This window comes from Taudactylus pleione, unplaced genomic scaffold, assembly GCF_031769625.1.
Source record: "Taudactylus pleione unplaced genomic scaffold, aTauple2 ptg000387l, whole genome shotgun sequence".
NCBI lineage: Eukaryota > Metazoa > Chordata > Amphibia > Anura > Myobatrachidae > Taudactylus > Taudactylus pleione.
This window is the reverse complement of record NW_028284788.1, coordinates 2,619,500-2,633,488: the sequence shown is the minus strand read 5'-3', so window position 1 is coordinate 2,633,488 and position 13,989 is coordinate 2,619,500. Positions and strand designations below refer to the sequence as shown.

General features: G+C 46.0%; 1 protein-coding gene across 7 annotated transcripts in view; it reads left to right on the top strand.

The window, feature by feature from the left end:
- KIF21B (kinesin family member 21B) overlaps positions 1-13,989 on the top strand; it is a 299,791-nt gene that overhangs the window by 114,690 nt on the left and 171,112 nt on the right. For all 7 annotated transcript variants that reach the window (XM_088445771.1, XM_088445769.1, XM_088445770.1 and 4 more), the window contains exons 6-7: positions 4,126-4,263; positions 10,128-10,243. In XM_088445771.1, coding sequence (XP_088301897.1) covers positions 4,126-4,263; positions 10,128-10,243 — 254 coding nt within the window. The remainder of the gene's footprint in view (positions 1-4,125; positions 4,264-10,127; positions 10,244-13,989) is intronic.

Here is a 13,989-nt window from a genome sequence, read left to right as displayed (position 1 = left end):
CAAAGAAGCTTCATTTGTCAATTCAAGTGATTTAATTTGCTCGAGCAAATTCAGTTTACGCCCTTCTCGCTGTTTTTTAAAATAAGAACCAAGTTGGATCAATTTTCCCCACAATATACATTTGTGTGCCGCCCATACAATGAGTCTGGAAACCTCAGGGGAGTCATTTAAAATAGTTGGATTACAGTTTGGTCCAACTGGGGCTTGCAATAAGAATCTGAAAGAAGGCTTTCATTCAGGTGCCAGATGCACTGCTTAGGGGAAGCGAGACTTGTAGAGAGCGTAAGAGTGATCGGGCATTATCAGACCAAGTCATTGGTTCGATAGAAGTGTGTTGTAAGAGGTCTAAAAACCTAGAATAGGAGTTATAGGGAGGGGAGAAAAATTAGTTTTCTCGAATGGTAGGGTGCAGGAGTTGCCATGTATCGACCAGCTGGTGCTCATGCAGCGTACGTAGGACACTTCGGTATGGTTGAGAAAGGCGAATACGGGAGGAAGTGGAACTATCCACATCAGGATGAAGTGTCCAGTTCAAATCACTCCCTAGAATAAGGATCCCCTCTTTCAAGGCGTTAATGCGGTTTAACACCATCTTTAGGAATGAGGGCTGGTTACTATTGGGCGGACAGAGACTAAACAGGGTGTACAGAGTGCCCTTAACTAATAGTGCCCAACCGTGAACTATAGAAAAGCGCTCCAGGGCTGTGAAAGAGAGACAACGGGAAAACAAAATTGCTATGCCTAAGGTTTTACCTTCGCTATTGTTGCTATAGAAAGTATTAAGGAAATTGCGTCCTTTCAAATAAGGGGCCACACCAGCTTTAAAGTGTGTCTCCTGGATAATAGCCACATCAGCCTTAAGGGCATAGAGTTCACGTAATGCCCTGGAACGTTTTTCTGGGATATTGAAACAACCTGGAGGGTTAAACATCTAAAATTAGTCACCATCAGTTACATGTAATGATCTCGGGTAGGGGAGAGGGGGAGGGGAAAGGGAGAGAAGAAGAAAAAACAAAAAAGAGAAAATAGAAGTGAAAAATAAAAAAGAGCAAAATTACAAAAAAGCAACAACAGTAATGGAGAACATTGAAAAACCACTCCTCAGCAGAATGGGCGTGATGTACACGACTGGGCGTGAGGACAAGCAAATGCGGTGTGGGGGGCGACAGGGGGCGGTGACAACAGTCGCCAAATCAAGAAGTATTTATTGAACTAACAATACAAAAGTTGACCTAGACATTTACAGTATCAAAGTGCTATTAAATCTAGGGAAATCGAATGCCTAGGCAGGCATAGTACATCCAAGACCAAATCAACATAGCAAAACAAAAATAAAAGAGTGGATAGAATCTGTCAAAACATACCGGCTGAGAAAAGAAAACATGGATAAAACATAACATATACGCAAGGCTCAAAATTGGACCATACTCACAAAACCCCTGATTTAACACGAGTCCAGACAGTAAGTCCACAAATGAAAGGAGAGATACATCAGCTCCCAACCACAGAAAAGGCAAATGGCAAACACTGTGGAAATTCCTGGAAAACAGAATACAGGTCAGTAAAGTCCTTGCAACGTATACATCGGCCAAACCGAGAGCCTTGGAATTAATGAGGCAGAGTAGGCCATAAGGAGTTCAGGTCAATCGGCTACCAGATGGTCACCGATGTCACTTGGGACTATTTGCCGGGCATTCAACAACCTGCCATCTTTCATCGTCTGTTTGACATGCAGGTGGAATAGGGCCTGCTGTGAGGTCATTCCAACCGGGGAGCTGGGGAGAAGCAGAAGGAAGGCAAATTCGAAGGATCCTTGAGGATTAGCTGTTTTCCCTGATGCGTTACCTGGAGGCTGAAAGGGAAGCCCCATCTAGCGCATGTTGAGATTCCGTAATTCTACCGTAAGGGGCTGGAGTGCTTTGCGGTTCTGGAGAGTAGACCATGACAGGTTCTTGAAAATCTGGATCCTCTGGCCATCTATCTCAATGGATTCTTGGTTACGGATCTTGTGTATAATTTCCTCCTGTGTAAAATAATGATAATGTCCCTAGGCTGGTCTGCTGCTGCACTGCAAGGCCGCAACGCCCAATTAACCCAGTCAAAGACAATAAAGGATTCTGGGTCCTTACCCCAGATGTCATTAAAGTTTCTGGTGAGATAGTCAGTCAGGCTATTCACAGGAATATCCTCCAACATGCCTCGAATCCTAAAGTTGTTGCGCCTGCTCCAGTTGTCTAGGTCATCCAATCGCTGAGATTGGATGGCAGTGATCATTGAAGCCTGGCGAGCCACCACCTCTCACAATCCATTATATGTATCCATTGAGGTGTCTCGAAAGTCCTCACACTGAGAAAACCCTCTCTCCTAAATGAGAAATGTCTGCTTTACTCTCCGCCAGTTCCGAGCGGATAGTATCCTGAAGACTGTGCTCTAAAGAAGTTAAGTCTTGATGGGTAGGCATAGAGTGCAAAAGTCTGAATATTTGCAAAAGATCTCCCCCATTGGAGGCCTGGGTGGACTGAAGCGAAACAGCGGGAGGGTCCGGTTCAGCAGAGGGCTCATGGATTCGCGAAGGCAGGGAGCAGGAGTCATTGCTGGGTAGTGACGGGACTGTCGTCTTAAGGAATTGCTGCATATCTGATCTGGAAGGCATAGAAGGAGGCAGACAGGAGTCCTTTTCAGCAGTATGTTTTTTATTCTTCCCCATAGCTCATAGAAAATGGAATGTTGACACAGAAAGAAACACTCTTCTAAAAATGGCAAAACTTGGGCATATAAAGCGATGAGGCAACTGCTGGTCACATTTCCCCGTAAAAAGTGGCCTAAGCAGCCATACACTTGGCCAGTGTTAGAACATAGGAGCTAACAACATCCCGGGGGGATCTGAAGAATCTTGACCACTCATGAAACCATGGCAGCTTTATTTGATAAGTATAGATACAAATACAAGTAGTAGCCAGTGGCGTATCTATAATGGGTGCAGTGTGTGCAGGGCGCATGGGCCCCCAGGTCCAGGGGGGCCTCCGCACCGTACACCCTGCACCTATATTATTTTAAACTTACCTGTCCGTGGTCCCGTGGCGCGTGTCAGCGCTGCTAAGAACACCGGAAAATGGCCACCGTGAAGAGAGGAGGGGGCTCCGCACGGGGAGTGCACACGGGCCCCTTCCTCTCTTAAGATGCCCCTGGTAGGAGCACAGTTCAAATAAGAAAAAATAAATAAAAAATCAAGAATTACTGCTGTTGCGAATTACTGCTGTTGCAGGAGCCTGTCACAAGGGGAAACTACTGCCCTAAGAATGAGCCTACAGGGTTTTGCCATACTAAACTGCAGTATATACAGTAAAAAAACACACCATAAATGGATGTGGAATAGAATAGATAATATGTTATATATTGTAACTACTGTAATAGTGTAATATATTAGCAAATTGGGGCAGAAGGTTTATGATAGCCTAGCAAAATATTCAAGCTGCTTTTTATGGGCGGAAGGAATATAAGCAGGTATATTAATAATGTGGTCAGTGACAAAATGGGAAAACACTCCCTGATCTTATAAACTCCCCACTAGATCACCAGGGAGTGTGGAAGCAGTCTCCAGGTCTTAGGAGAAAGCTGCATAGGGTTTGAGAACAGCAGGACCAGCCACTGGCAGCAGCTGCTTAGCAGGAGGGGAGGCCAGCGTACAGCACCACCAGAAGCCGGCCGTTGGAGGAGATGGTGCAGATGGTGAGCGGCACTTCCCGCGGGTTCCTCGACCTCCCAGACGGCAGATCACTTCTACAGGTAGTCACTTGATGGAGAGGGAGAGCGGCCCCAGACTCCTGCCGCATTATAGCAGCCCGTCAGACCACACCACAGTTCAAGGCTTCTATGGGGTCAGCAGGCCGCAACCCACAGGGAAGCAGGAGGTCCAACTTGTAGTGACACCGGAGAAGTGAGGGGGGGAACAGGCACATTGATTCTTGAGCTGTTTTATACAACATTTCTTTTGAATTTGGCAAGGATGTAGATGTATTGGATATAGTGGTCTCTTTTGTTGCAACTATTAAGGTACTGGAAACAAAAAGTGTTGTTTGCTCTTTTGTCAAAGTAAAAAATGTGCTGAACTCATTTGTTTTATAGGCAGACGCGCCATCTCTGGAGTATGAGACACTCACAGCAAAGTTTCATTTTGTTGATCTGGCTGGTTCTGAGCGTTTGAAGAGGACAGGAGCAACTGGAGAGAGAGCAAGAGAAGGGATTTCAATCAACTGTGGCCTGGTAAGATTGTTTGCCTTATGCGAGTATATGTGGTTAATATACAAAAGAATGCAGTTTTACATCTGTAGATGTTTCTAATGTTGAAAATGCATTGTTAGTATAAAAGGCCCTATCCACTAGGCGACCTGAAAGACTGAACGTCTAGCGTTCAGACCTTCATGTTGCCGAGGTGTGGTGCCCGCACTGAGCGGCGTTCACTGAACGTCATTCAGTGCAGGAGCCCGACCATCCTATCTCTGAACATGCCGAACCTGACGAGCGTTGTCAGGTTGATGGGCATGTTCAGTAGATAGTCGGAGACGGCAAGGACCCAGCGTGCACGCTTATTGCTGTCCTTACCATTTATCCATTACTCGACTTTGTGAACAATGCGACTAAAACCTCCTAGTTTTGGTCGGATTGTTCACAGTCGGGTAATAGATAGGCCCCTTAAGATCATATCTTGGACTGCAAGCCTCAGTGAACTGTCACATGAATTAATGGATGTATAAGTGAAATAGTAGTACACTGAGGGCCTGATTCAGCTTTGGAAATAGAGTGAGATATAGCACTTAACTGATCATCTTGGTGAAACCATGCTGCGCTGCAGGTGGGGCAGCTTTAAAATGTGCACAGAGATTTAGATTTGGGAGGGATGTGTCCAAACTGGCATCTATATTGTAGAGTAATAATAAAGCTGTGCAGTATTTGTGGGCTACATGCTAAAGCAGCCAGTATTTACCCTAATTATGTATTTACACCCCTTGCATTGCAATATGGTTTGCCCAGGTTCACAGTTAAGTGCTATGTCTCACTCTATTCCCAATCAGGCCCTGAGCTCAAACCCACCATTCATAAGATGCTCACTTGTGCACGTCATCTCCAGGAAGTGCATGAAAACATTGGTACATCGATCACCATCGGATGTGCTCGCAGTGCTTGAGGTTGACTATACCCTGCCGCAAGAACTGCGAGCACTTCAGTGTGAAATACAACCAGGTAACGTGTACTATGATGCTGTCTTTTAATTATGCACGCCTATGAAATGGCGTTAAGAATCTCAGGCTCGCCTGCGTTCACACATCCACTCCCCTGTTTCCAGTGTCCTGCCCCTGTTACCACCCACAAATGGCCTCTCCTGGCACTCATTCAGCTGGGCTGTCTTTGCTGGGCAAGCGAGCGCTTCCCGATGGCTCGGACTAGTTCATGCACGCACACTACGATGCATGCGCATGCGCAATTGCATAACATCGGCCAGGAACAAACGAGCAGCGGCTTGCGAGAGGGTCTGAATCAGGTCCACAGACTTATACATACAATCAGTTATTGCAGTTGTTGAGGTCTAAAATGATGGTACCTAAATGGGGCACACGCAATAGGATTAGCTCAGTAATAATCATATCAAATGTAAGCTTTTTTTATGGAATTGATTATTTTATTGTTTTTTGGAGCATTCATGTGAATTACTAAATGAATGAATAAAGTTTGTATATTTAGGCCTAGTTACTGGTGTATGCTTTTTCTCTTCTAAGGCCCGTATTCAATTTGAGCTGTGCCGCGATACTTTTTCGCCTCCCGGACTTTTCTTCTACATTGCGTGTTTTGCAGGCGGAAAAGTTTTGCGCGCGTGCCTGCGTATCGCCGTATTGAATTTGAAAGTAGGCGATAACGGGACCCGGCGAAACTTAAACAAACAGAAAGTCATGTCAGATTTGGGAAAATCTGCCTGACACCCCCCAAAAGATGCTCTGACATGGGGGTTCACTATGGCACCCCCCGATTTGGCTTGTTGAAGGTATTTGTTGTTTTTAAACGGGCTAAATAGCTGCTAAATAGCGTTTTTGTATAAGTGATGCAGAATAGTATTCAGGAGTTTTTTTTGCAGAAAATAACTTATCCCAGCAAATTTGGGGTACTTGAAAATGGGGGTCAGCATATTTAAAAGTTGCTAAAGTTAAGTTGAAAAAGTCGTGAAAAATCCACCTGCCGCAAGCCCCTGCCATGTAAAAAACACCTGGGGCATACTTGGGGCCCCCCCAGAGTAAAGTTCGCTAGTTATTAACTTTGTCCCCCAACATTGTTTTTTTTTTTGCCCCCAAATTCAAAGTGATTTTTTTGGGGTATTCTTAAGTGTTTTTTTTTTATTTTTTTGACTCAGTTTACCTTTGGGGGAATGTCTGAAGGCTGCAGGGGGGTTCCCGCAACGTTGCACCCCAAAACCCCAATTCTGCACTTTTTTCCGCCTGCTATTCATAAACGGAACTTTTCCGCCTATTACATTGAATTGACTTTCCGCCTAGGCGAAAAGTCTTCCAAATTGAATACGGAGTAAAATCAAAACAGGCGAAAATTACGTAATCGGCGAAAAGTTTTCGCAAAAAACATGTGAAAACGTCTTTTCGCTCCAAATTGAATATGGGCCAATGTCCAGTATTAAATATTTGAATTGGGATGTGCCCACGCCCAAATATGTCCTCTACAGCAGAGGTTCCCAAACTTAGCAATTACAGTCCAGGTTTTAAGGAAATGCATGCTTGAGTCCAGATGGTTAAATCAAATTGACTGAGATACTACTGAAGTCACCTGTGCTCAAGCATGGATATCCTTAAAGTGCTGACTGAAATGGCAGAGTTTGAGAAAATATGCTCTACAGCAGGGATGGGGAACCTCAGGCTCAAAGGCCGTATAAGGCCCCCAGAATCATTTGGTCTGGCCCTCTGAGCTTTTTTATGCTAGCCTCATCTGGCTAGCAGGGTGCCTAGATTGGCACCCTGCAGCCAGAATCTATGCAGCAATGCCACCTGGAGTGTCCTTAGGACGCTTCAGACAGTCACACAGCAGCCCTTACAGCTCCCCGGAGCATACTCAGGATGCTCCGGGCATTGTTGTAATCACCAGCGATTGTGGCCACTCCCCCATGTGCCATCACACGAGGGGGGGGGGGGCATGGCCTGCACCGGACCCGCACATAGGCCCCCATTTACTAACGAGTTTTATCACCAAAACGAGTGATAAATTTCACTGTGTATGATAAATGGTGCTCCAGCCAATCAGCTCCCACCTGTCATTTTTCTAACAGGTGACAGTTGGGAGCTGATTGGCTGGAGCACCATTATCATACACAGTGAACTTTATCACTCGTTTTGGTGATAAAACTCGTTAGTAAATGAGGCCCATCATTTTATATATATATATATATATATATATCTATCAAAATGGCCCTCGGCAGCAAAAAAAAGATTCTGTTACTTGCTCTACAGTATGTCCATTCTGTGTCCCAATTGAATAACATTGGTAACTGAACATCTAGTGCATGGGTCTTCAACCTTTAAGGCAGTGTGGGCCACATTAAAAAATTAATCGAAGCCAAGGACCACTAAGCTATACTGCGGCATTTAAACTCTGCCCCCTCCTCACACAATTATGACCCATAACTGCCCCCTCCTACAATTTTAATTATGTCCCATAACTGCCCCCTCTGCAGTGCCCTCAGTAGTGCCCCTTATACAGTGCCCCCAGTAGTGGCCCCCCCTATTCAGTGGCCCCAGTAGTGGTCCGAATTATGCAGTGCCCCAGTAGTAGTCCCCCCCTGCTGTGCCACCAGTAGTAGTCCCCCCTATGCAGTGCCCCCAGTAGTGCCCCTTATATAATGCCTCCAGTAGTAGTCCCCCCTATGCAGTGCCCCTTATATAATGCCCCCAGTAGTAGTCCCCCTATGCAGTGCCGCAGTAGTGGTCCCCCTTATGGAGGCCCCCAGTAGTGCCCCTTATACAGTGCCCCCAGTAGTGGTCCCTCTTATGCAGGCCCCCAGTAGTGATGTCCCCTATGCAGTGCCTCTTATACAGTGCCCCCTGTAGTGGTCCCCCTTATGCAGACCCCTAGTAGTGATGCCCCCTATGCAGTGCCCCTTATACAGTGCCCCCTGTAGTGGTCCCCTTTATTCAGGCCCCCAGTAGTGATGCCCCCTATGCAGTGCCCCTAATACAGTGCCCCCTGTAGTGGTCCTCCCTATTCAGTGCCCCCAGTAGTGGTCCCCCCATACAGTGCCCCCAGTAGTGGCCCCCCGATGCAGTGCCCCCAGTAGTGGAACCCCCCAGTAGTGTCCCCAGTAGTGGAGCCCCCTAATGCAGTGCCCCCAGTAGTGGTACCCCAATGCAGTGCGCCCAGTAGTAGTCCCCCCCGATGCAGTACCCCCAGTAGTGGTTCCCCCCAGCAGTGCCCCAAGTAGTAGTCCCCCCCCCATGCATTGCAGACAAACACACACGTGAAAAAAAAAAATAATTACATGAATGCCCACTCCTGCCGCCATCTGCTCCTCCGTCCTCCCGGGCCGGCCCTCTCTGATTTATGGGAGAGAAGTCATGACATCTCTCATTACCCACTGCGGGAGCCGGAAGATGGAGCTCATGAGTGAGCTCTAGCCCAGCTCCTGCAGTGGGCACAGCAGCCAATGAGAGTCTGTCTGACTCTCATTGGCTAGCTGTCAAAACAAACACACTGCTGCCGGCGGCAGTGTGTTTGTTTCTCTCTGTAGTGCAGACTACACTTACTGCGGTCTGCACTACAGTAACCATCGGCGGGCCACGTGGAATGGCTCCGTGGGCCATGAGTTGAAGTTTCCTGATTTAGTGGATAATTTAAGGAAGCACAGAAAAAATATATAGAAAACCAGGGGCAGATGCACTGTAGAAGACCTTATAAAGAGGACATGTGGCGGTGTTGCCCATAACAACCAGTCAGCTTGTAGCTACATTTTATAAAATGTTAGCTAGAAGCCGATTTGTTGCTATGGGCAACATCTCCACCTGTCTTCTTTGAAAGGTTTAATACATCAAGTTTCCACTCCTGTACAGTACCTCATCTACACTTGCTGTCATTTTCCAGCACAATACTGGGCAACAGGGTCTGTGCTCACACATTACACTACCATAAATTATTCTTAAAATATACATTTTATTTTTCAAAAAGTGTGTATAATAATTAGAGATGAGCGTTTTTTGTTTTGGCGTGGAATTTCCTGCCAAGTTCGGATCTCAGAACGAGGCAAAACGTCATCTTTCTTGGACATCTGTGCAGAGATGTCCGTGAAAGATGATGGTGTGCCTCGTTCTGAGATCCGAACTTGGCGGGAAGATCCGAGCCAATACCGACAGCCAACACGCTCATCTCTAATAATAGTGCAGCTTTAATAGAATTATTTTAAAAAGCATTGGATATCCAATATACCAGTGGTTCTCAAACTCGGTCCTCAGGACCCAAAACAGGTCACGTTTTGCAGGTCACCAGGTAGGTGCACAGGTGTATTCATTACTCACTGACACATTTTAAAATAATCACAGGTGGAGCTAATTATTTCACTTGCGATTCTGTGAAGAGACCTGGAAAACATGCACTGTTTGGGGATATGAGACCGAGTTTGAGAACCTGTGCAATATCCCACAAGTGATATTACTTTCCTACTAATCTCCTGTAACAAAACATATAGTCATTTATGTAGTTGATATGTATGTTTGTGTGTATGTGTTTGCGTAGATGGACCTTAGATGTGTGTTTGTGTATGTACATGAGTGGACCTAAGCATTCTGCTATTCAATCAATTGAAAATTTCTAGGAGCAAATCTTCAGAACCTGGGCATGTTCCTGGCAATTAGGGACCTTTTGCAATTATCTCTGGGTATACTATAACAGATCATTAATCATTATTAAATATACCACAAAGGTAAGAAATACTTTAATTAATAAACTGATTTCCAAAACTGAGCAGTCAAATATTGCTGCTTTAGTCATATATGCGTGGTGTGAACTGTGAATGCAGATTTTGCTATTTTATCACAGAGAGTTGGGTTCATTAGCAGAAGGTGCAGTATTGCTGTGTCTTCTTTCAGCTGGCCCTAGGAAATGTGATCAGTGCCTTGGGAGATCAGAGTAAGAAAATCCTTCATGTTCCGTATAGAGATTCTAAACTGACCCGACTGCTTCAGGACTCACTTGGAGGTAACAGGTAATCCAATCCCTTTCTTCTCCCTACTATTTTATCTTCCAATGGGATGGGGCACCAAAAATTCTACTTATTTTATTAACCTGCTTTGGAAATGGTCTAATTATGGCATGTACTATTATTCACAGGATAATTATTTAGAATCTCTCATTAAATGTCCCACATTAATATGTTATAAAATTCTTTTGACTTATTTTTCTGCCATTTCCTCCCTCCAGGAGCCGCTATATATTTGACGGCATTCCTATCCTATAGAAATATTCTAATGAGCAGGACCTATGCAGAACCGTTGGCTCCTGATGGCATGTCATTTGGAGGACTCCATTTGCTACATTAGGGGACTAGGATACAAATAGTAGAGGGTCCAAAAGGGAACAATCCTTTTAAGCTCCTAGTTTTAAAATTGGTGGAGTTTAAAGAAGCTGTAACCAATCAGAAAATTCTAATATTATGAGCAGCTCAGTGTATTACAGGAAACTACATCAAGCAGCAATATAATGTGGTTTGGGGAATGGAGGTAAGTTTGAAGTCACAGACTGAGAGTTAGGTACATAATTACTTTGTTTGGAACATGGGCTAAAGTGGTAGAATATTTTCAGGAGATTCGGAAGTGGGGCCCAGACTTTGAGAACCAATATTAATCTGTTTCTATAAACTCCCTCACATCTGTCAGGTTCAATTCATTGCTAATCTTCCTAGGTGAAGAGGTGTTGGAACTGCGTGAGTGTCACCATTAGAGATGACCACACACTGGTTGATCATGCTTCTCAGGGGTATATTTACTAAAGTGCTGGTTTTTAGAAGTGGAGAGGTTGTCCATAGCAACCAATCAGATTCTAGCTTATATCTTCTAGAAGGTGCTAGATAAATGTTAATTAGAATCTGATTGGTTGCTATGGGCAACATCTCCACTTCTAAAAACCAACAGTTTAGTAAATATACCCCATAGTGTATAATTTGTAACATGTAATGTGGTCAGATGGGCCAATAGCAGTAATTTGTGGTCATTCTGACAATATTTACAAATATACCTGATATTGATCACTTTCAATCACAACAATTTCAATCAGAAATGCACATTGTGATTTCCTGCCAGTTGCCTGACAGCTGCTGCATTATTGTGTATCCAGAAAAGCAGGCAGACTGACACTAGCCAGCCACAATGTTAATTGTCAGGGCTCTGACATCTCCTCCATGTTTTTATGTAATACCCCTTTTACACCAGAGCAAAAACCTGGGTTTTTGCTACGTCTACCCGAGTCGCAGCTCAGTGTAAAAGGGTCCCTGAAAAATAACCCAGGTCAAGTGACCCAGCAATCCAACCCAGGTAGCTACCAGGGTTGTACCCAGGATGGACCTGGGTAATGGTGCAGTGTAAACGGTTCAACCCATGTTATCTGACCTGGGTCATGCCTAAAATGAGCTGATTGGTGGTTGTGGGGCATTCACCTCCCACTTTTTATGACCTCACAGGTTTAGCAGGGCAAACCTGAGTTCAGTGTGAACAGGGCTGACCTGGGAGTAACCCAGATCGAAGCTGCAGTGTAAATGGGTCTGACCAGGGCTGTGTAAATGGGTCTGACCAGGGCTGGAACCATGTCCATGTCGGACCTAGGTCAGACCCATTTACACTGCACCTTTGATCTGGGTTACTCCCAGGTCAGCCCTGTTCACACTGAACTCAGGTCTGCCCTGCTAAACCTGTGAGGTCATAAAAAGTGGGAGGTGAATGCTCCACAACCACCAATCCTCTCATTTTAGGCATGATCCAGGTCAGATAACCTGGGTTGCACCGTTTACACTGCACCATTACCTGGGTCCATCCTGGGTCCAACCCTGGTAGCTACCTGGGTTGGATTGCAGGGTCACTTGACCCAGGTTATTTTTCAGAGACCCTTTTACACTGAGCTGCGACCCTGGTAGACTGGTGTAAAAGGGGTATAAGAGAGAGAGATCAACATGTATCCAAATTGATTGTATAAACTTTATCCTTTATCAAGTGTTGAAATTATATTACTGATCATTGAGTGGAGTCATAACACAAACAAACTGCATATAATCACAAGTTAAAGTTTGTGCTGCCCAAATGAGCTTACAATCTAAAGTTGTGTAAGGAACACTTGATACATAAGGTAGCAGGATGAGAAGAATAGCAGTTTAATGAGTATAAGTATGTGTGGCTATTGTAAGGCAGCAGTACCAGTTTTGGGTCCTTATGTGCCTGGAGCCAGGACTGTAGAGAGCCGGGCCGGGCCCAGGTAACGGTAATATTAGGGGACATGGCCACGACCCCGTCCAAAAAAAAACATAAAATAAACCTATTATCTGTGTGACACTTCACACTACAAAGGGGTATGCCTTTTTCCTCTCAGCCAGGGGCAGATCCAGGGGGTGTGGGCGCGATCAGGGCGATTGCTCTCCCCCCCTCCTATCTAGTGCAGGCTCAACAGCAGCAGCAGTCTGCTTGTACTTACCCCAGCCCAGCACACAGTGCTGGGCACTGCTTCCACGGGTGTGGTAAGTATAACTCCCGGATGCATGGCTGGCGGTTCAAATCCCGACAGCGGCTGCCCGGCAAGGGTGAAAATCCCGATTGATCTAAGGTAAGTATCGCTAACCTAATTTACCCTATAACCCTACCTTAGGGGTGCCTAACCCTAACCTCCCCCCCAAGTGCCTAACCCTAATCCCCCCTGCAAGTGCCTAAACCTAACCCCCCCCTTCCTCGCTGCCTAAACCTAAGTCTCCTAGGGAGGGTGCCTAACCCTAACCTCCCCCCAGGGGTGCCTAACCCTCCTGGTGGGGTGCCTAACCCTAACCCTACCACCCCCCCCCCGTAGGTTTTCCGGCATCTGGTTAATGACAGGTGTCGAGTTTTCAATGCCTGTCATTAGTACCACGCCGGGATTACAATGTATGGAAACCGGCTGTCTGGATTTAGACCGTTGGCTTCCGGACTACATCCCGTTACCACAGGGGGGGGTGGGGGAAAGCTGCAGACCTGGTCCCCTGCCAGGCTCCTCCAGCATGCCTAGGCTCAGGGAATCAGTACCCCCCTCTCGGTGCCCCTGTCTGGAGCTGAAATTTTTGAAGGACCTATTGTAAGCCCCAGCAGGGGGTGTGACCAGCTCTGCATGGGTGTGACTAGTGATGTGGGGGCATGGCCAGTGCTGTGGGGGTGTGGTCTACACTGGGGATGTGGCCTGTGCCATGGAGTGTGACAAGCACCATGAAGGGCATAGCTAGCACTCCCCCTTCAACTACCTAAATCTCCCTCCCCTCTTTGCTTAAATGAATCAAACACCACCTGTTATTTTATTGCCAATTGAATAAAAAAAGAAAAAAAAACACACACAAACTATGGTTGCCCCCCCTCATCCTGTATATCCATTTATGTTCACTACTGTTATGGTTCTCACACGGTTGTGTAAGCCCTATAGAGCCAGGAAGTGGCTAGAGAGCCGATTGATGTACAGGCTGTGATGTGGCCTTGCAGGTTGAGGTGCGACTATGACAGCAGAGCTGCAGCTTGAGAGCCCAGATGCAGACTGGCTATGATTTGATCTAGCAGGCTGAGATGCAGGAACCAGGTGGCAGACAGGAGCACTCAGATGCAGCAGGAACACAGACTGAAGGCAGCGAGGTAGAGAACACTGCAGGTAGGAATAGTTGGAACCAGACCGACACAGCAGAAGTGGGTGTGGTATGGAGATGCCGTAGGCAGCAGAGAGATTAACTGCAACTGCAGA